Source organism: Staurois parvus, unplaced genomic scaffold (assembly GCF_062004578.1).
Source record: "Staurois parvus isolate SC_StPar_1 unplaced genomic scaffold, SC_StPar_1.0 ptg000135l, whole genome shotgun sequence".
NCBI lineage: Eukaryota > Metazoa > Chordata > Amphibia > Anura > Ranidae > Staurois > Staurois parvus.
The window spans coordinates 3,450,402-3,470,585 of record NW_028317931.1 but is presented as its reverse complement, the minus strand read 5'-3'; the positions used below and the strand labels follow the sequence as shown (position 1 = coordinate 3,470,585).

Genomic DNA, 20,184 nt, shown 5'->3' with positions numbered 1-20,184 from the left:
ATATTTTTAAAATATATTTAAAATATATTTTTCTTCCAGTAAAAGAAAGAATTAAATCTGAAAGGTTATATTTACATAATTGCTTGACTTGTCTGGATATATTAAAATACTGAGCTGTGTTCAATGTTCCCTGCCTATACAAATAACTCCATATGTCCTCATTACACAACTTTACCATTCCTAATCTAAATCAACATAGAAACCTACTGTCCATATGCTGTGCAATGTTTATTGATATTGCCTGGATGTATATTATCTATAGCATATTACACCGTTTTTTTGCAAAGGACATAGAACCCTTTACATCAGTCATCAGTCTATATCCCAAAAGAAATACACCTGTACAGGGATATAAATGAACTGGCATTTTGATTCAGTTCAAGTAGTCCTAAAACCGTCTTTTCTATTTGACACATCTTATCTAAAGTACCTGAAAGCACACTAGCACATTGGAAGGAAAAGGTGAAGGACAGACAGATAGGTAATGTTTCCCAGCATTTTAGTGAATGAAGGCATTCTCAGCACTATAAGTGTGCATGTTTGTTGCTTAGCTGTGCTTTCTAATGGGGAGCTAGTGTAGGCAGGAATATTAAGTAATGCCAAGAAAGCTTCCCCAGATTCAAGCATGGAGCTCTGTATTTGTGAATGATATTTTTAGAAATAGAATTAAATATGAATGGGTAGAACACTTGATGATCCCTGCACATCACTTAAAAAAAATGTGCGACAAATGAAAATGATTTATGGATATTTTTGCAAATATGCTTTATTTTCCTGGATATATTCACTACTACTTAACTACTTCTCTGCTGTCTCATACAGGATTAGTTTTTATTTTCTTCTTTATTAGAAAATAATTAAACCAAGTATTAAAAAGAACTGGCATATAATTCAGTAGAAGGCAATGATAAGAGCCAGAATAGAAAAATGTTCAGTGGTCACATTGGAGAGGTGTAAATCAATGAAGGACTATTTGGCTAGGACTGAAATTAAACCTGAAATAATTGGTTATCAGATATGCACCCTAAAGGGAATTATTGTAGTTGGTCCTCCTCTGTATGCCCCCCATATGATGAAAGTAAATAGGGTGAAGTTGAGTGGATATATGCGAGCATTTATGTCATCATGTGGTACTAGGGTGTGCTTTCGGGTCCATTGATGTTGACTGCTTGGGATCTATTGTCACTGGGAGGGATCTATTGTTGGAGTGGCCTATTGTTGCTGGGAGGGATCTACTATTGAGGGAGGGGTTTATTGTTGTTGGCTGTTGGAGGGTCTATTAATGCTGGCTGCTGGGAGATCTGGTGTTGCGGGAAGGGTATTTTGTTTCTAGGGGGGGTCTATTTTTCCTGGGGAGGAAACTATTGTTGCTGAAGGGTGCATTGTTGTTGGCTGCAGGGGATCTATTTTACTGTTTTTCTTGTGTTCATTAACAAATTCCATACAAATTACTCCACAAAATGATACTTAGTTCTGTTTTCTCTAAAAGGGGCAGTACTCAGAAGTGCGTAGGGAGTGGAACCAAGGGATAATGCTCGGAGGTGGGTAGGCGGCAGAGACAAGGGGTGACTCGTATTTGGGGGGGTGGACCTGCACCTATTCTCTGAGAAAGAAAGCCCTGTTTATATGTATATCAATTTTTTTTAAATATGTGAGTGGTTTATTTTATTTTTAACATTTTAACTTCTATTACTACACTATAAGGCTGTTTTTTTACACTTTCTATGCGGGGAGCATTTCTTTGAAATCCTGGAGAAGGTACATTATTGGAAAGGTTAATGTAAGGGCAGCTCAGACGGCATGCCAGATACCTTTTACAGAAGGCTCCAGTGATGGTTGTTTGAAAAGTACTGTTTGACCACTCAGCTTTTGAGGGTCAACTTCATCTGGTATGCAGCCATGATATTCACCATTGATGCCTTTTGGAAGAATATTTCTAAACAGAGGATTACTTTGGGAACTTTCTCTAGCCTTGGAGTTGTTTTTTTTTAATATTTTCTATACTCCTATTGGGACTTTTTGAGGGAGTTATAATTTTCACTGACACAGGACAATTTTTGTTCACTAATTTGTGTGGAATGTTTCTTATTTTATGTCATGCATGTTGTTTGTTTAGTTATGTTATTCACATAAGGTCTTTTAGATAAGGAGTGAACAAATCATGCTAGCTACTTTTTTTCATATTTTATATCATTTTGTGTTTTTGGAGTATAAGCACAGGGGTCCCTGTTTAAATTATAATGGATATTTGCATTGCATTCAGGAATTGATCACTTGTGCGAGATGTTGTTTATTGTATAATGTGCCTTGTGGCTATTATTATATTGAAAACTCTATTGCTATGTTGAAGGGTTCAAGAACATTTAAGATCAACTGAAACTGGAGTAGGATTGACAAGATGTGTTAATCATATACAAGAAAGATGTATTGTGATGGAAAAGAGCTGAAAGATATGGGATTATAAGAGATCAAATTGGGGCATTGACGGGGGTGGACATGGGAAGATACCATTACAGGAAGAAGTCAGATTAATCTTAGTTACTAATGCAACAGGTCCTTTGTGACTAAAAATAGGAAGAACTGAATGTGTTTCTATAGTGACATTCTGTGTAGATGGGCTGTATATGTGACTTGTACAGTGCTTGCTATGGCTGTATATGTGGCTTATAACAGTGGTTGTGACAGTGCTTGGGGCAGTGCCTGTAGTTGTGTTTGTTATGGCTGTATATGTGATTAGTGGCAGTGTTTAAAACAGTGCTGTACACGTGGCTCGTGGGAGCTTTTAATAGTGATTTTTATTTCAATAAATATATATTAGGAGATATAGCACGAGTTATTTGAACTTCCCATCTAAGGGTAGGAGTAACAAGGACAATAATAATGCAAGGGAGAAGGGGAAAAGTTCATTATGACTGTTTAAAGTAAGCTAAGGGTTAATAAGGGGTTAACTATCAGTATGGATATCATAAAATCTCCTAAAATTAAATGTTTCTAAACTTGAACTCATAATATTTTCCAGACCTCTTCATTCAGCGCCAAATTTAAATTTTACTACATTCTTCTCCAAAATATGCCCCTTGTTAACCAAAGACACTATAATTATCTCTCACGGCAACTATTGCAACTCCCTCCTTGTTGGCCTTCCTCTACACAGTCTATCATGAATGCTGTGGCCAGATTCATCCACCTTACCAGCCACTCAATGTCCACAACTCTCCCCTACCAAACACTCTGCTGGCTTCCCAGTGAATACAATTCAAAACTAACAACGTCAAACAGAGCCATCCACAATTCTGCCCCAAACTACTTCACCAACCTAGTCTCAAACATCACTCAAACCTTCCTCTTTGCTCCTCCAAAGACCTCCTACACTCTAGATCCCTCGTCACCTTCTACCATGCTCACTTCCAGGACTTCTGCAGAGTCTGTCATCCTTTGGAACTCCCTGCCCCATTTTATACAGCTATTTCCTACTCGATCCACCTTTAGATGATCCCTGAAAACTCATACTGTATCTTCAGGGAAGCCTATCCTGCCTCTACCTAACAACTGAACTTTTACTATTACAGTTACTACTGTGTTTTAATTGTACTGTCCTTGTTTTTTGTTGTAAAGCACTGCACAAATATATATACAGTATATTAAATTATTATTTGTGACATCAAAACCCATCTCTTCAGGGAAGCCTACCCCACCCTCACCTAACGGCCATTCTCCCTCTTTCCTCCCACCCCTCATTCCCCTCAGCCACTTCCTACTGTACCTTTACCCCCTCCCACCTAGATTGTAAGCTCGAAAGAGTAGGGCCCTCTTACCCCTCGTACGTTGTTTGTTATTGTTGTACTGTGCCATGTATTGTCCCCCCCTCTATTGTACAGCGCTGAGCAAACCCTTTGGCGCTATATAAACTCGTAGTAATAATAATAATAATAATCAATAGTTGCAAAAAAAAGCAAGCATACATACAAACACATAAAACCACAGTTTATAAATGTAAAAAAAAAGTAAAATACAGCTAACACACACATATTTATATTCCTACTCTAACTGCATTTATTTAAATTAAAATAATTAAAACAGCTGTTTTAGTGTTTTATAATGGCAATCATTTTATCATTTGACTCGATACTTTCTATTATATGCTTAAAAAATTGTCTTTTTAAACATTTGCATTTTTTACCAATTATTTTTTCCTTATTAACTAATTAACTAGAGCATTTCAGCTATTGACTTATATATTTAATGGCAAAAAAATGTGCTTGTCCAGTTTAACCAGTGACTGATTTAAAACAACTAGTACTACTGAAAAAATAGTAAAACATTTGGTTTTAGAAAATCAAGTCTATGGCATTATTATTATTGTTATAATCAAAATAAATGAAATCATTTAAAAAGGCAAAATGAAGATAGCTAAGGAGAGAAGATTAAAGGAGATAACTGGTTTAGTAAATGCTAGTAAAAGTTTAGTAAGGGGTTATATTACAATTAATATATTTAGGAGGAAAAAAAAAACCTTTTTTTACTTATAAACTTGCTTTAGCTGATTTTTTAGAAAATTAGAAGAGAAACTTTCACAGTGTAGAATAGCTGCATCCTAAATAACTTTTCTTCTTCCTGCAGTTTGAAAGTCAGGATATATACTATATATAAAGATTTACAAAGAATAAGGTTTTGCTATAAAAAAAACACGATGGTAGCACTAGAGGACTAACTCTGTCCCCTTGGCCACCAGTCAAGCATCACTGGAATAGACTATAACTTCCAAAAAGATTTTGATGCTTTAGCTCAGTATTTCCCAATTTTGGCCAACATAGCATGGTCTCAGTAGCTTTTGTTTTTAAATCTTAAAATAATTAGAGGTTAAATAATTAATTCCATTTTTATGCTGTCACTAACTTAAGTTGCATGTGTGTCTGTAAGTATGGAAAAGGCACAAAGTCGGTGGCTGGCTAGGTTGAAGTTGAAACATGCTGCTCCAGCATGCTGGGACCGTTCTTGGTGGTTGTGTTATCTTCTCCTATGTCAAAGCTTAGAACTGAACATATAAAGCAAAAACAGTGAATCCTCACTTAAACACACAATATGCTGTGAATTTTAAAATAATGAACATTAATAAAATATGTGATACATTTAGAAACTTGACTATTTCCCCCTAAATTCAACATTAATTCCAGTAAATTGAATGTATCATTATTGATCCTCCTTCTGGGATGTTTTGTACACTTTCAAAATCTGTTGTGCATTAATAATGTAGTTTAGGTGAGCTTTTTCAAGATAGGGAAGGTAGCAGGCTTATAATAGTGACATAAATATAAATGGAATAGTGTATATTCCCTAAATGTAAGAATAAAACTGTCACAAATTACATATTTTACCTGAAAAAACTGTAACTTTAAAGCTATGATCTATAGTGATTTAAAATTAAAATACTTTAATATTCACCATTTATAAAAATAGTAAACTTAAAAAGGTATAGTAAATGTTTAGGTTAGTAAAATACTATAGGGCTGATTTACTAAAACTGGAGAGTGGAAAATCTGGTGCAGCTGTGCATGGTAGCCAATCTGCTACCAGCTTCAGCTTGTTCAATTAAGCTTTGAAAAAAAAAAAAAGCTGGAAGCTGATTGGTTTCTATGCAGAGTTGTACCAGATTTTTCACTCTCCAGTTTTAGTAAATCAACCCCTATGTGTGTAAGTTATAGGGTTTTTTAGGTTAGTTTTTATTGGTATTAACCTGTCCTACACCAATACCTCATACACCTTTGGTGGGTGTATGATCTGCTGTGATGCAAATACACCAAATGTTAGAAGACAACAAGCAAAATAACAATTCATCATAATTTACTAAAGATCCATGCCAGATAGAGGAAAATTCAACCAGCAATATTTTTTTTATCAATATAGCACTGCTAAGGCAGTGCAGTTAAATGTTGCAATACAAGCCTAAGGCTGTGGGTCTTTTTTTTTTTAACTCTTTTATTTACTCTAGAAGTGATCATGGTGGCTGTACAGCCAACTGGTCACTTCTACATGTGTTCGGGCAGATTGGGTGCACCATGGCCCCCTCATGCAAGCACCCCCTTTTCCAAACCGCTTTGTTCCTGGGCTTGCCTGGTTACCCCTTGATGAGCCTGGGACCACTGAAGACATTAAGGGTAGAGAGTGGGTGGAGAAGATTGGGAATATTTATCCTGGACACCCCCTGCTTAGACTGAACCCGGAAGTGCTTATCTTAGAGCAGTCACATGTCAGAGCTGTCAAAGTCCCCTACAGGTGCAGAAGCATTATTATACTTATTATTATTATACAGGATTTATATAGCGCCAACAGTTTGCTCGGCGCTTTACAACAGAACGGGAGATAATACAGTTCAATACAAGAGGGATAGGAGGGCCCTGCTCCTTGGAGCTTAAAATCTAGGAGAGAGGGGCTAGTGGTACAAAAGGTAGTAACTGTGGGGGATGGACTGGTAGGAAGAGTAGAAGATTCCATTATTAGCTTAGGGCAGGATAGGCTTCCCTGAAGAGATCGCCTAAAAGTGAGCAGAGTAGGCGATAGTCTGATAAATTGGGGTAGAGAGTTCCAGAGGATGGGAGAAGCTCTGGAAAAGTCCTGGAGTTGAGCATGGGAGGAGGAGGAGACAAGGGAGCTAGAGAGCAGGAGGTCTTGCGAGGAACGGAGAGTACGGTTTGGGTGATATTTAGAGACAAGATCATTGATGTAATTTGGGGCAGAGTTATAAATGGCTTTATACATTATTGTTAATGTTCTTTTATTTTTAAAGGCCAAGAAGAATGCTTTAACATCTTGCTTTAGTATGACTTGAATATGTTTCTATTTGTCCTGCACACATGCCTTCAGCGGGGTGTGAATACTTACACCCCGTATCAGGGTTATCTGTCAGGCAGAGAAGACATCAACAGTCTAAAAGACTAATAGGGGTTTATTTACTAAAGCTGGAAAGTCCAAAATCAGACTCACTTCTGCATAGAAACCAATCAGCTTCCAGGTTTCATTGCCAAAGCTTCATTGAACAAGCTGAGGTTAGAAGCTGACTGGTTTCTATGCAGAAGGGAGTCTGATTTTGGACTCTCCAGCTTTAGTAAATAAACCCCATAATGTCTACTAGACTATACTCTAATGTCTACCTACAAAGATTAATTTTTGAGTTCATCATTTAAGTGTAACTCTAAATTGATGAGCTATAATGGTTTCTAATGCATCGCCAATTTACAACTTTGGCTTTTTTGCTTTTTGCCACTTTGAAAATACACATGATTTTTAGCCTATTCGGCTGACATTGTATAATCTTTTTTTATTTAGCCGGTTCTCAATGGCCCTACTGTACATTAATGTCATCCCAAGCTGCTTGGTGAATTAAACCATTGTACCAAGCAATTCACCAAATACATATCTAGAAATACAGTATACAGTATATAATATACACATTTGGGTATCGACCTTACAGCGCTAACATATGTACCAAAACCAACAAATATTTTGGGTCCTTGCACTCTGGATAAATAGAAATATTTGGAATATTAATAATTATGCAAGATATTTTGAGCTTAAATCAAACTAAATCTGCATTTTAACAAATGTATAAAAATTTGTGAGTTTTTAATAAAAATCTGAGCTGGGTATTTATTAAAAGTTTGTCTCAATTGAAAGCTGGTAGGCAAAATAGTCAGAGTTATTGTGAGATTGCCCATAGTATACTGAAATAGCAAAATCTGGCTTGGACATTCATTTAAATAACCCCTGGCCATGAAGAGTTTATATATACTATTGAAAGTAATTTGCAATATCTGTTTTACAAGCACAAAAATACTTGTTGATGGCACTAGAAGGTCAGAGCTGTTTTATGTTCCTGTTCCTGTTTTATTACAGGGAGTCTAATTACTCCCCCCCCCCCCCATTGTGGAGAACACAATAGCTGCATGGGAGGGATTCCCCTATCAACAATGCCTGTGTTAATGGGGAAATCAAGCAATTTTCTTTCCTGCAACCCATGCTGGTTGAGTGCATCTCTGGCAAATAAACAGATTTTTCTGTACTTGCCTAGTTGTTAACTTAGACTATAGAATGACTTGTTTATGTCTTGTGGAAAATAGGTTACAGGGTGAGTCTAAGTACTTTAGACAAAAAAAAAGGGGGGGGGCAGGGTTGACACCACACAAAATAAGCTGCGTGGTCAACCCAAAAAATGATTAGGCTCCATATGTACTATGAAACACAACACTAGGCACACACATGTATTTTTTTTTGCTTGTTGCTGACCTACAGCCTATTTATTTCCTATGGGTGACAAGCACAGCAAAGAAGCACATGCACTTTTTAAAGAGCCTTGTGCAGTTTTTAACCATGGGTTTTTCCACATTTGCTGCACTTTTTGCCTGAACAATACGTGTCTGCTTGCCAAATCTTGTCTATCATGATACATTGCTTGTTCTTCGAGAGCGGGGGTCGGCAACCTGTCAATCACGGTACCTGTCAACTGTGGACAGGTGACAGGTAGAAAGCGAACAGGTCCCTCTTCCCCCCATTTCCCCCAGACTCCTCTGCTGCTGCTGTCATTCTCAGTGCACAGCAGAGAGCAGAGGACAGCATGGCTAAGGACGGGGGGCGGGAGGAGGAACGTTTCATATTAACCTGCAGGTGATTGGTTGCTAGATTGGTCCAGCAACCAATTACCAGCTGGCTGAGGCAGATGCCTTAGGGCACCAGGGTAGCTGGGGGGGGGCAGAAAAATCCCAATCAGATTTTTAAAATATTTGCCTTACGACAATCCCCTTTATTATCCTCCTGGAGCAGCTAAAAGTTAGCAACTCCTTCTCACCCCCCTATCAGCGTAGAGCTGCTGCAGGAGGAAAATCCAGGGGATCGGTTCTAGTAAATGCCTCCCCTGCTGCCCGTCTTGTGCTTGTTCCTCCTCTTTTCTGCTGCCTGCCCCCCTCCCCCCCCTCCCCAAGTGCTCCATTTTCAACAGGGCTCCTAAAGAAATTGTGAAAAATATAAAAAAAATACAAATGTAAAAATAAAAACTACTGACACCATCCACTGCCCTATTGACACCAATCTCTGCCCTACTGACACTGTCCACTGACCTGCTGACTGACACCATCCACTGCCTTACTGACTGACACTGTCCATTTTTAACGTAGGCTAAGTTTGTATTTTTACAGTGGCATTTGTTTTGTTATATTTTTCTACATTTTCCTTGCTATTTAATTAGGCCTTGCTAGTTTTGTTTTTTGAAATGGTGCTGAACCCCAGTGATCTTTGATCTCTTTCATATTGTTCAGGTAGATGTCCACCTCTCAAAGGTTGCCTACCCCTGCTCTAGAGCATCCTAATCCTCAAAACTCACATCATCACTGCTGTAGAGAGGATGCCCCATGATTTTTTCACCTTTGTTTCCCCCCAAATCTTTATCATTCTCACTGATCCTATTGCAGAAACTCCAGTCAGAGTGTAGATTACTACTGCCATTGCTACCAGAGGCAGACAGATGACAGCTATCACAGTGGCCATGGCTACATTGGTAGCAAGCATGTTGTTTTGGTTTTTAATTCACAGCCAAGGAAAATATAAGTTGCATAACTAATTGCTTGTGAACCCTATTGTGTCAAGATTGTAAAAGAATCTTGGGGCCTTCAGCCTCCAACACAACAATAGGTGGGAAATAAATGGTTAAAAGTGTAGAAAAGTTCCAGCTATTTACTTTTGAGGAACACTGCTCTTGTAGCTAAGGAATGACTGGAGATGTGAAGCAGAATAAGTAGGCCAGTTCACCAGTAATAGCTTGGCTTTATAACTGCAAGAGAGACAACAGCAATTAGTTGTTCATAGTAAGGGTCCAAAGCAGACAACACTGAAATGTTGTATAAGCCCTACCTAAATTACACTACTTGGCATAGTTTGAGCATCACCATCCCCTTTACAGCTTATAATGTTTATTTAAACCTATGATCATACAGTGGGGCAAAAAAGTATTTAGTCAGCCACCAATTGTGCAAGTTCTCCCACTTAAAAAGATAAGAAGAGAGGCCTGTAATTGGCATCATAGGTAGACCTCAACTATGAGAGACAAAATGAGAAAAAAATCCAGACAATCACATTGGCTGATTTGGAAAGAATTTATTTGCAAATTATGGTGGAAAATAAGTATTTGGTCAATATCAAAAGTTCATCTCAATACTTTGTTATATATCCTTTGTTGGCAATGACAGAGGTCAAACGTTTCCTGTAAGGCTACGTTCACACTAGCCTTGTGTGCAGGCGGCAGAGAGGCGTTTGGGAAGCGTTTTTACCACTTCCCAAACGCCTCTGCCAACTCTGCACATTACAGCACATGGTGCTGTTCTAACAGGAGCGTTTGCGTCGCGTCGCGTTGCGTCACGGCAAAACGGACGCCTCTGGTCGAGTCAGGAGGCTTTGAAGCCTCCTATTCTCGTCTATGGTGCCGCTCCGCAAACGCCCGGCCGGCGTTTGCGGTGCGGTTGCGACGCGGTTGCGGGGCGTTTGCGGAGCGGTAACACCACTCAAATGCATTATAGGCGTTTGTGGGGCGTTATTAACGCTCAGCAAACGCCTAGCAACCACCACTAAACCGCGCATGCGGCGTTTGCGGAGCGTTTGCCGAGCGTTAAAAACGCTCCGCAAACACCGGACCAACGCTTGCCAAACGCTATAGGGGCATTTGGCAAGCGTTGGCAAAACAGCCTAGTGTGAACGAGCCCTTAGTCTTCACAAGGTTGGCACACACTGTTGCTGGTATGTTGGCCCATTCCTCCATGCAGTTCTCCATCTTTTTAAGTGGGAGAACTTGCACAATTGGTGGCTGACTAAATACTTTTTTGCCCCACTGTATAACCTATTCCAAAGACTTTGAGTTTAGCAGAACAGACTGAGCTGACCTCAATGCACACAGAGTTCTGGTGGCCTCTTAAAAATCATCTATGCAAATGCATATGTGGACTTTAGGTCCACTGCCACAACATTCATAGGTGACCTTACCTGTTTATTGGTGCATGCTGCCTACAAGTCTGACCAGTCACTGATCGTCAGACAGATACTTCTGTTTCTTTGTCCCAATTAAGGAACCTTCCTGAGCAGTAAGCCGGTCCACAAGTTTTACAGAAAATGCAGCAAAGTACTTAAACTGTTAAAAAAAAATGCAGAAAGTTACAGTGAAAGGGAACAAGTGCCGAAAAAAGAAAATCCACTACAAGGTTTTACAGCACTAGCAGTTAGCCAAAGAGACACAACATCAAACAAAACCTGTGTTTCAGCTTCTTTTGATTAAAATTAGATACCCAAGTTGTTTGATAAGCAATGACTTAAAGTATATGTATACCCTCTCCTTGTAAATAAAACAACCTATACATTTGTATATATATATATATATATATATATATATATATACATAAAAAAACTTTATAAATAAAATTTATAGTTTAAAGTTTGTTTTATGTGAATTTCCTCTGTTCTCAGCTGCAGCAGGAACCCAGGGAGGAGAAACAGCAGCACACCAATTTTCTCAGTGAATAGCTGTGCAGAGAGGGGGGGGCACAAGTTTGAACATTGGAGGAGAGCAGACTGAGTTTCCAACACAGCTAGAGAATGTATCATGCTGTGCTCTCCTGCATAGTGTGGTCAGTTTTTGATAGGAAAGTAGAAGGACTAGCAGGAACATCAGGAATTTCACACAAGAGAAGCAATACAAAGAGAACAGGATACTTTTTCATACAAGTACATGGTACAGCAGGCACATATCAGGAATACAAAATGTTGGGTTTACATATTCATGTTGAGATATCCAACTGAGTTATGTGAACAATGTCCTTTTTTCAGCACAGCGGAAATAGCCCATGCTTATTGAAAAGACAAGTCAAAGTGCAGCAAGAATGTGTCATATACAGTAACCAAAGGAAGCCAATCAGAAGTCATCTCTTCACTGTCTGTATTACAGTAATTGATTTCTAGTTACAGTACACATCATGTGTAGTACTTGATGAATCCTGCTTGAAAATGATTGAATATGTTTTTAATAACCTGGAATATTTCAAATCATTTGGTCTTATAAAGTGATAGAAGCAATTCTCTTTAAAACAAGGGCTTTTGTTTTTTTGAACAACGGCTGGACCAGGGGAAATGGAGTTGTACCCCTTTATTAAAACTACTCTTCTCCAACGTACAGTTGTGGAGCTTGTAAATGCGTACAGACTAACTTATTGTAGTATGTGTTGCTAATGTAACTGTACACTGATTGCCTCACATGCACACGTCAATCTGCAATTGTGACATCTGTAGGATGCTGAAAGTAAAATCTGGGTGCAAACCAATGGCCGAAGACAGAAAACTCCATACTTGGAAGAAGACTAGAAGTGAAGTCAGAGTGACAAGCAAAGTCAACTCATTGTATAAACTCTTTACAAGGCCTGTAGATACACTATATTGCCAAAAGTATTGGGATGTTTGCCTTTACACACAACTGGACTTTAATGGCATCCCATTCTTAGTCCGTAGGGTTCAATAGTGAGTTGCAGCTATAACAGCTTCAATTCTTCTGGGAAGGCTGTCCACAAGGTTTAGGAGTGTGGCTATGGAAATGTTTGACCATTCTTCCAGAAGCGTATTTGTGAGGTCAGGCACTGATGTTTGGACGAGAAGGCCTGGCTTGCAGTCTCCGCTCTAATTCATCCCAAAAGTGTTCTTTTGGGTTGAGGTCATGACTCTGTGCAGGCCAGTCATGTTCCTCCATCCCAAACTTGCTCATTCATCTCTTTATGGACCTTGCTTTGTGCACTGCTGCACAGTCATGTTGGAACAGGAAGGGGCCATCCCCAAACTGTTCCCACAAAGTTGGGAGCATGAACTTGTCCAAAATGTCTTGGTATGCTGACACCTTAAGACTTCCCTGCACTGGAACTAAGGGGCCAAGCCCAACCCTTGAAAAACAACCCCAAACCAAAATCCCCCCTCCACCAAACTTTACACTTGGCACAATGCAGTCAAGCAAGTACCGTTCTCCTGGCAATTGCCAAACCCAGACACATCCATCTAATTGCCAGACAGAGAAGCGTGATTTGTAACTATAGAGAACATGTCTCCACTGTTCTCGAGTCCAGTGGCGGCGTGCTTTACGCAACTGTATCTGACACTTTGCATTTCACTTGGTGACATAAGTGACATAAGGTTTGGATGCAGCTGCTTGGCCTTGGAAACCCATTCCATGAAGCTCTCTACGCACTGTTGTGCTAATCTGAAGGCCACACAAAGTTTGGATGTCCTTACCTATTGACTCTGCAGACAGTTGGCAACTTCTGTGTACTGTGTGCTTCAGCATGTGCTGACTCTGCTTTGTCATTTTTTGTGGCCTACCACTTCGTGGCTGAATTGCTGTTTTTCCCAGTTGCTTCCCCTTTGTTGTAATAGCAATAATAGCTGACCGTTAAATATTTAGTAGCAAGGAAATTTCACAAATTGACTTATTGCACAGGTGGCAACCTATCACAGTACCACATAATAAAACAAGGTGCAGCGCTAAAATTCTGTAAAAGCTCAATACAATCAAGTGCAATGAAATCACCAATATTGAAATAATGGAATTAATCGAACAACTTAATGATATAAACTGAAAATAGTGCTAATTAAAGTGACAATTCAATCAGCACAGGCAAACCTATAAAGTGACACAGTGTAAATGCTCATCCGTCAAAGTGAAAGATAGTGCCAATGAGGTGACAAAGTCTGTATATCAATCAATAAACGTGAAGTCTCAAATAAAGGTGATCCTCTTTGTGTCTTCTGGCAATAAATAATACAATTACGTACTCACCAGATGCACAATAACATCCCGCATTTGAGAATAAATATATCTCTCCATCCTGCAACCACTGAATTCTGGCTCCTCCTACTCTCCCTCCCTTCGGCATTCCGTGTCTGTAGGAGGAACATGGAGAGATCAGTTCATCTATAAGCAGCCACTCCTCCTATCCAGGCATGCTGGGGGGGATACACGGACCCTCTGCAGCATGGGGCCTGGTCACAATTGTGAGCCCTGTGACCCCTGTAGGTACTTTCCTGACACTTGTTTAAAGGGAAATTACTGGTTTTGCCACCATACTGTATTTCCAAACAGTACAAAAGTGTTTGTAATACCTAGCCATAAGGCGGTATAGCACCCTGCCTCATATGACTCTGATCTGGTAGTAGTCACTTACAGAAACAGCAAATAATTAGCAAAAGAGGAAAGAAAGCTTCTGAACTACCCCAACCATTATGCCAAAGACTCTTAAACAAACCAAAATATTAAGCATGCAGGAACCGCCCTTATTATATTTAACCTTGGGAGTATCAAGATGTGTACCATGATGATTAAAGGAAATAAAAGAGGAAAAAAAACTTTAGTTACTGTGCATTTATATTTTTGTATTTTTGCATTTTTTGATTTTTGCACAGGAGACTGGAAACCAACCAGAAGAAATGGAGATGGAGATGATGTCAAGTACATCACCGCCAGAAAAGACAAAACACAAATCAGCTTCTCCAGACCATCAACGTCTGGCTGTGCCAGCAACCTCAAACCAGTGCAATAGTACTAACCCTGCCTCCCCAGCAGACAGTCCCTGCAAGGCTGAGAAGAATGGACACCCAAAAGATGGTGCACAGTCTGCCAAGACCTTTGAAATTCAGTCAATGCCCAATGGGAAAACAAGGACATCCCTAAAAACTATGAGCAAAAGGAAGCTTTCACAGCAGAAGGAGAAGAAAGCCACACAGATGTTAGCCATTGTGCTTGGTGAGTCCCAAGAATATTCCCATATTTTATTTGACTTACTTTTAGATAAATGTGAGGTTATATTTCCCATTTTATCTGTTTGATCATTGAGCACTGAAACATTAAGATTGATTTTAATTCATATTTCTGAATGTGTTTAGGTTTCTTTACATTGGAGTTTCAAAATTCATGGTTCCTTATGATTTAATAAGGTTACTAATATTATTACCACTCTGGTTCTTTCATACTGGAATATTATGCATTTAATAATAAGCTTCTGTGTGACCTCACTGATTGCAAATCTGAGAACAAATGGTGGCAAGATACTGCTCACTTATTTGCTCTACCGTAGAATCATCCAGCTCATAACTAGGCAGATTTAGCTATAGGATAACTTGACCAAAACTAATTTTAATTTACTAAGTACTTCAAAGAAGAACTGATTAGTCCTTCAATTACTATTAATTTCTATACTCCAAATAAACATTTTTTTTTCCAGGGGCTGTTTCATTACTGAGGTACAGTTTCAGGTGGGAGGATGTATAGATAAGGACATGTTAAAATCTTAAAGTTGTAAACCCTTCCATATACCCAGTCAAGTGACTGGCCTCAGGTGATACACAGAAGTGAAACAAATAATCCTTCATAAAGTGTACCTGTCTATCTGCAGTCTTCTCTTCTCTACGTCTGTTCAAAATGCTGAATTTACAGCTTCTCTGAGAGTCAGAAAAAAGTGGGTGGAGAGCTGAGGCTACACTCTGCAGAGCTCAGTGACGAAAGTTTGGAGAACTGATTGGAGAGAGGAGAAACACCCCCTCCACACAGCTCACAGGAACAGAGATGAGGCTGTCAATCTGCAGCTGGTCCCTGCCCCCATCATCGATTTTCTTTTGGTGTCAGAATTGAATAATGCTGATAGCAGAGGAATGAAGTAACAGAGAGAAATTACACTTAGTGCTCTTAATTGAGATAAGTACGCACTACAACCACTTTAAACATTACTAGCCTTAAAAATGCTTACTCTTCCCTTCTTCCAACATCTATGCAAACTAACCTGTTTAAAAAAAAATCATAAGCTTACCTGCTTTTAGCCCGCTCCAGTCTGGTCATGTGGTAGTCAGCTGCGGGTGCATGGAAGAAGAGGGGGTGACAGCAACGGATGGGCCATAGGAAGCTTATGGGTGATGCTACCACTCCAGGCTTTTCCATCCATTGTTGAGCACCCTTTCCTTTCCCCTGCAGCTGGCTGACACAATGGATCGTGTGACCGGACTGTGTGCCCGCTGAGAATAGGTAAGTATATGAAACTTTTTTATACAGGTTAGTCAGCATAGGTGTTGGGGGGTGGGGGGATTTTTAAGGCTAGTTAGGTTTAAGATGGAATTTCACTTTAAGGGGAACCAAAATATTTACTATCTTTCCCTCTCCTCCCCTAAAATGGGTTATACAATTATAATTTGTATTTTAGGTGTTCTCCTATGTTGATGCATTTTCAAAAAATTTAGAATGAACATTTTAGAACAAATGTATAGGTAAAATTTAGAGGGAGGAAAAGTCATTAGTAACTGTATTTATTAGATTTTGCCCTAGAGGTATGTAAGCTGCCACTGTGCTACTGGATGCTTTAATACTCCATTGTGTACTTAGTACTTATTTTCTGGTTTTATACTGAAATGCTATATTTTTATGTTGTAATTCAACTCATTGTTACATATTCTTCAGTTTATATTGTAAATTTCTGAGTTAGTGTTACCCCTAGCAAAGAAAGCTTCTGCACCAATTTATCAAGGGTGTTTAGGAAAAAATTTCAAATATTGGCACTGCTATCCAGTTTTTACAGTGATGTTCACAAAGTTCATTACAATTCATAAATCTTTATTGAATGTGGTAATTTTATTATTCCAGAATTGTAGATATGAGCACTTCTTAGGACCTAACACCAGTCCACAAATTCTTTCAGAAATCCCAAATTGCTTGGCAAAAAACCAGAATTGGCAGACTAAAAATTTGTTCTCACTGTGATTGTTCCACTATCGGTTACAAAGGCAGAACATTTTTATTGTAATTGTTGGTCAAAACAAATCTTTTTTTTTAGAAAGGATGATCTACCTTTGCATATATTCTAACCTGGAACCTACATTTAAATTTGTCTGACTTCTTATTATTATCTTTGTTTTGTTTGTTTCTTACTCAGGTGTCTTCATAGTGTGCTGGTTTCCCTTCTTTATAACCCATATCCTAAATATGCACTGCAACTGCAAGATACCACCAACCTTGTACAGTGCGTTTACATGGCTTGGTTATGTCAACAGTGCAGTCAATCCTATTATTTACACCACATTCAATGTGGAATTCCGAAAGGCCTTCATAAAAATACTTCACTGCTAGAACAGTTATCGGACTGCTTCACATGGACAACAAAGGCAGAAAAGGAAACAGAGCCCTGTGAATTTTGGGCAGGAAACCCCTTCGGTGTTGGGGAACATAAAGTCACACTCATGTGCACCTGTATTAGCCATGCACTACACATGTGTAAGGTTGGTGAATAGGAACCTGGAAGTAATTCTACGAATGAAACCTAGCATTAAGGATTATGAAATATAAAGGGTCCACTAAATCGGAGTGGGATGTTTGATAAATTGCCAAGGCAGCTTTAGAAAGTGGCAAGACAAGCCTTAACAGTAGTAGACTTCATCTTTAGTACTACGTTCAAGAAGAGGAACAGTTGGATTCAGCCATTAATGTTGACAAGATGACATTTTCAGGACCTATATGGATGTCATTGCAGTCTCACCAAAGACACTGTCATTTTTTATCTGATCTTTGCAATATAAGAAAGCTTGCATCTGCTGAGACTATACTTTGAATCAGGGAACTGGGGCTTTTCCTTTGAGTATTAAGACTTTACAAGGAATTATCTATTTTGGACTTTCCCTATACTGGTCATCTCCAGCTTAATGGGTAATATGGTGATCAATGCAACATGAAGAGCAAATTTTGCATTGTGGTGACAAAACTGTAAATAAAGAATGTTCTGAAAGAAGCCCAAGCCAAAAAAATAATATTATAAATATTTAAAAGCTGTCTTGCATGGTGTGTGTCATATTTAAAATTTATCATTGTCGCACCATGACTAAATAAAATGAAATAGTGAACCATACATGTAATAGCTGTACTGGGTCCTTACAGAGGGCAAATCTTGTTTTCAAAACATCTCGTGCCAATTCAAATAGCATTTAAAAGAAAATAGAAAAAATAAAATGTTTACTAAACCTTTACCGCTCTAATTGTATAAGATACCTGAGTAAACAATATTATGCCTGTGGCTTGTGTTTTTGCCAGTGTAACTGGTTATAATTTGTTTTCTATGTGCCCGCTGATAATATACTTGGTGCATTCTTCAACAACATCAATTAAACCGGTGCTTGATGTTGGAATTAATTATTAATTGATTCTGCCTGCTCATGAAAAGCCAATCAATTAAAATTAATCATAGCAACACATCACGATTATTAATACATACCTAAAAATAGCATAAAGCATCATACAATGCACCCAGTTTGCCATTTTAACTACTACTATGCTTAGATATTAAAAATTGTTCCATATTTTGTAAAACGTTACACAGGAAAAGGTTAGAATGAATCAATGGATTGCAGGCAGGAAACATATCCTACCTGTTTTTTTTTATTATTCTGGGCTTGTTGTACTGTATTAAGCCACCCTTACCCAAAAACTGCCTTGTTACAGATACTCTGGTGTTCTGAGAACATCTTGTGTAGTACTTGAATGTATGGTGGCTGTTCCCAGTCCAGCTCACCACAACCTTCTGAATTTTTGGAGGGCATGAGGATACACTATCAAGCCGGTGACTTTATCATCATCTTTTTCCGCTTCAACACTTACACCCTGACAGATAAGTTACTTCAGTCCCATCTAGAAATCACTTAAAAAAATTGTGGGGGGTAGCTTGGATTCATCAAGGGCTAAAGCAAAGTGCGTAGATGTCCTGACTGTAGCACAATTGCATTGTTTGGTTGATGAAAGTAAACTGCCTTGAGTTGCTGTGGACACTGTCGCCTTTAAAAATGTAAACAAATACTGCTGTGTTAAAAATCCATGTATAAGACTGACCTTAAGCCTGGTGCACACAGGTAGATTCTTAATATTCAATCTGCTGAACGAAAAGAAACTGAGGAGCCTGCTGTACTAACTATGCAATGTTAGTAAAGGGATCTCCCCACTGAGCTATTGTGTTCTCACAAGGGGACTGCAGCCCGCCAGGACACTCCAGTCAGATTACACTGATTAGATGCTAATCAGCTGCTGGTTTTCCATTTGACAGAAGCCCACCAGTAGGCCAGCTTCTGTCAGACAGGCTGCTGTACACACTGGCCAAATGTCAGCCAGTTTCTCTTGAATCGGCCAATACCAGCAGATATATTCGGCCCGTGTGTACCAGTCTTTGCTCTATCGCAGCTGATCTTTCCATGTTTGCAGAGCTGGAGTTTGTGCTACCAGTCTTTCGTCTTCCAGGACTTGGGTGTGTCGGTTGCCTGTGCCTCCAGCTGTGCTTCCTTTTCCCTTAGCTGCCTCACCCCTATTGTGTCCTTGCAGTTCTGAAGGAGCACACTGGTGATGTAGTTTCCAGGAGAAAGAGCCACAGCAGGCAATGAGGGAATATATACACCCAACACACCTGAAAGTACTGAATGTGGAATAAGCACAGTGGCTTAATGGTCAGCACCTCTTTTTTGTAACATTTGGATTGTCTACTCAAATCCCAACCAGCACACACTCTTTATGGAGTATTCATGTCCTCCCTGTGCTTGTGTGGTTTTCTTCCAAGTATTCTGGTTCCTTCCACACTCATGCTGGTAGGTTAATTGTGAGGTAGGGACCATAGATTGTAAGCTCTTGAGGGCAGAGACCAGTGTGATTGTACAGTATGTAAAGCACTGCGTAATTTGCTACGCTGGTGCTATATAAATACCTGTAATAAATAAACATTTTACACAGCAGTGTTGGTTTAAAGTTTTTGTTTTTAGGTGACAGCATCTTATTTAAAAGGGTGGAGTCAGAATTAATGTTTGAGTATTATATAACAATTCTCAGCATATATTATATAGAGAAAGTCATTTTGGTTAATTTTTTATCTGGCCTCGTTTATTTGAAATTTAAAGATGTTAAAAGCACTCTGAGTTTGAACCCTAAGAAGACAGATGTGCCTGCCTTCTCACACATGGCTGTCTGTCCTTTGTGTCTGCAATAGACTCCTGCTGCCTTCTCTGCACACTCCTCTCCTTCCACACTACTGTATGAGTACATGTAGAAAAAGGAGGTATATCAAACACTAATTATAGCACTTAATGAAATTATATCCAAACCTAGAGCATAAA

The 20,184-nt window shown here is 39.0% G+C and overlaps 1 protein-coding gene across 3 annotated transcripts in view; it reads left to right on the top strand.

Moving 5' to 3' along the window:
* The window catches only part of DRD2 (dopamine receptor D2), a 530,501-nt gene extending 510,695 nt beyond the window's left edge, over positions 1 to 19,806 (top strand). For 2 of the 3 annotated variants that reach the window (XM_089673079.1, XM_089673078.1), the window contains 2 exons: positions 14,467 to 14,806; positions 16,980 to 19,806. In XM_089673079.1, coding sequence (XP_089529205.1) covers positions 14,467 to 14,806; positions 16,980 to 17,173 — 534 coding nt within the window. In that variant the 3' untranslated portion in view covers positions 17,174 to 19,806. Of the gene's footprint in view, positions 1 to 14,454; positions 14,807 to 16,979 lie in introns of all 3 variants that reach the window. The other variant, XM_089673077.1, reaches the window with a different exon arrangement.
* The last annotated feature ends 378 nt before the right edge of the window (positions 19,807 to 20,184 follow it).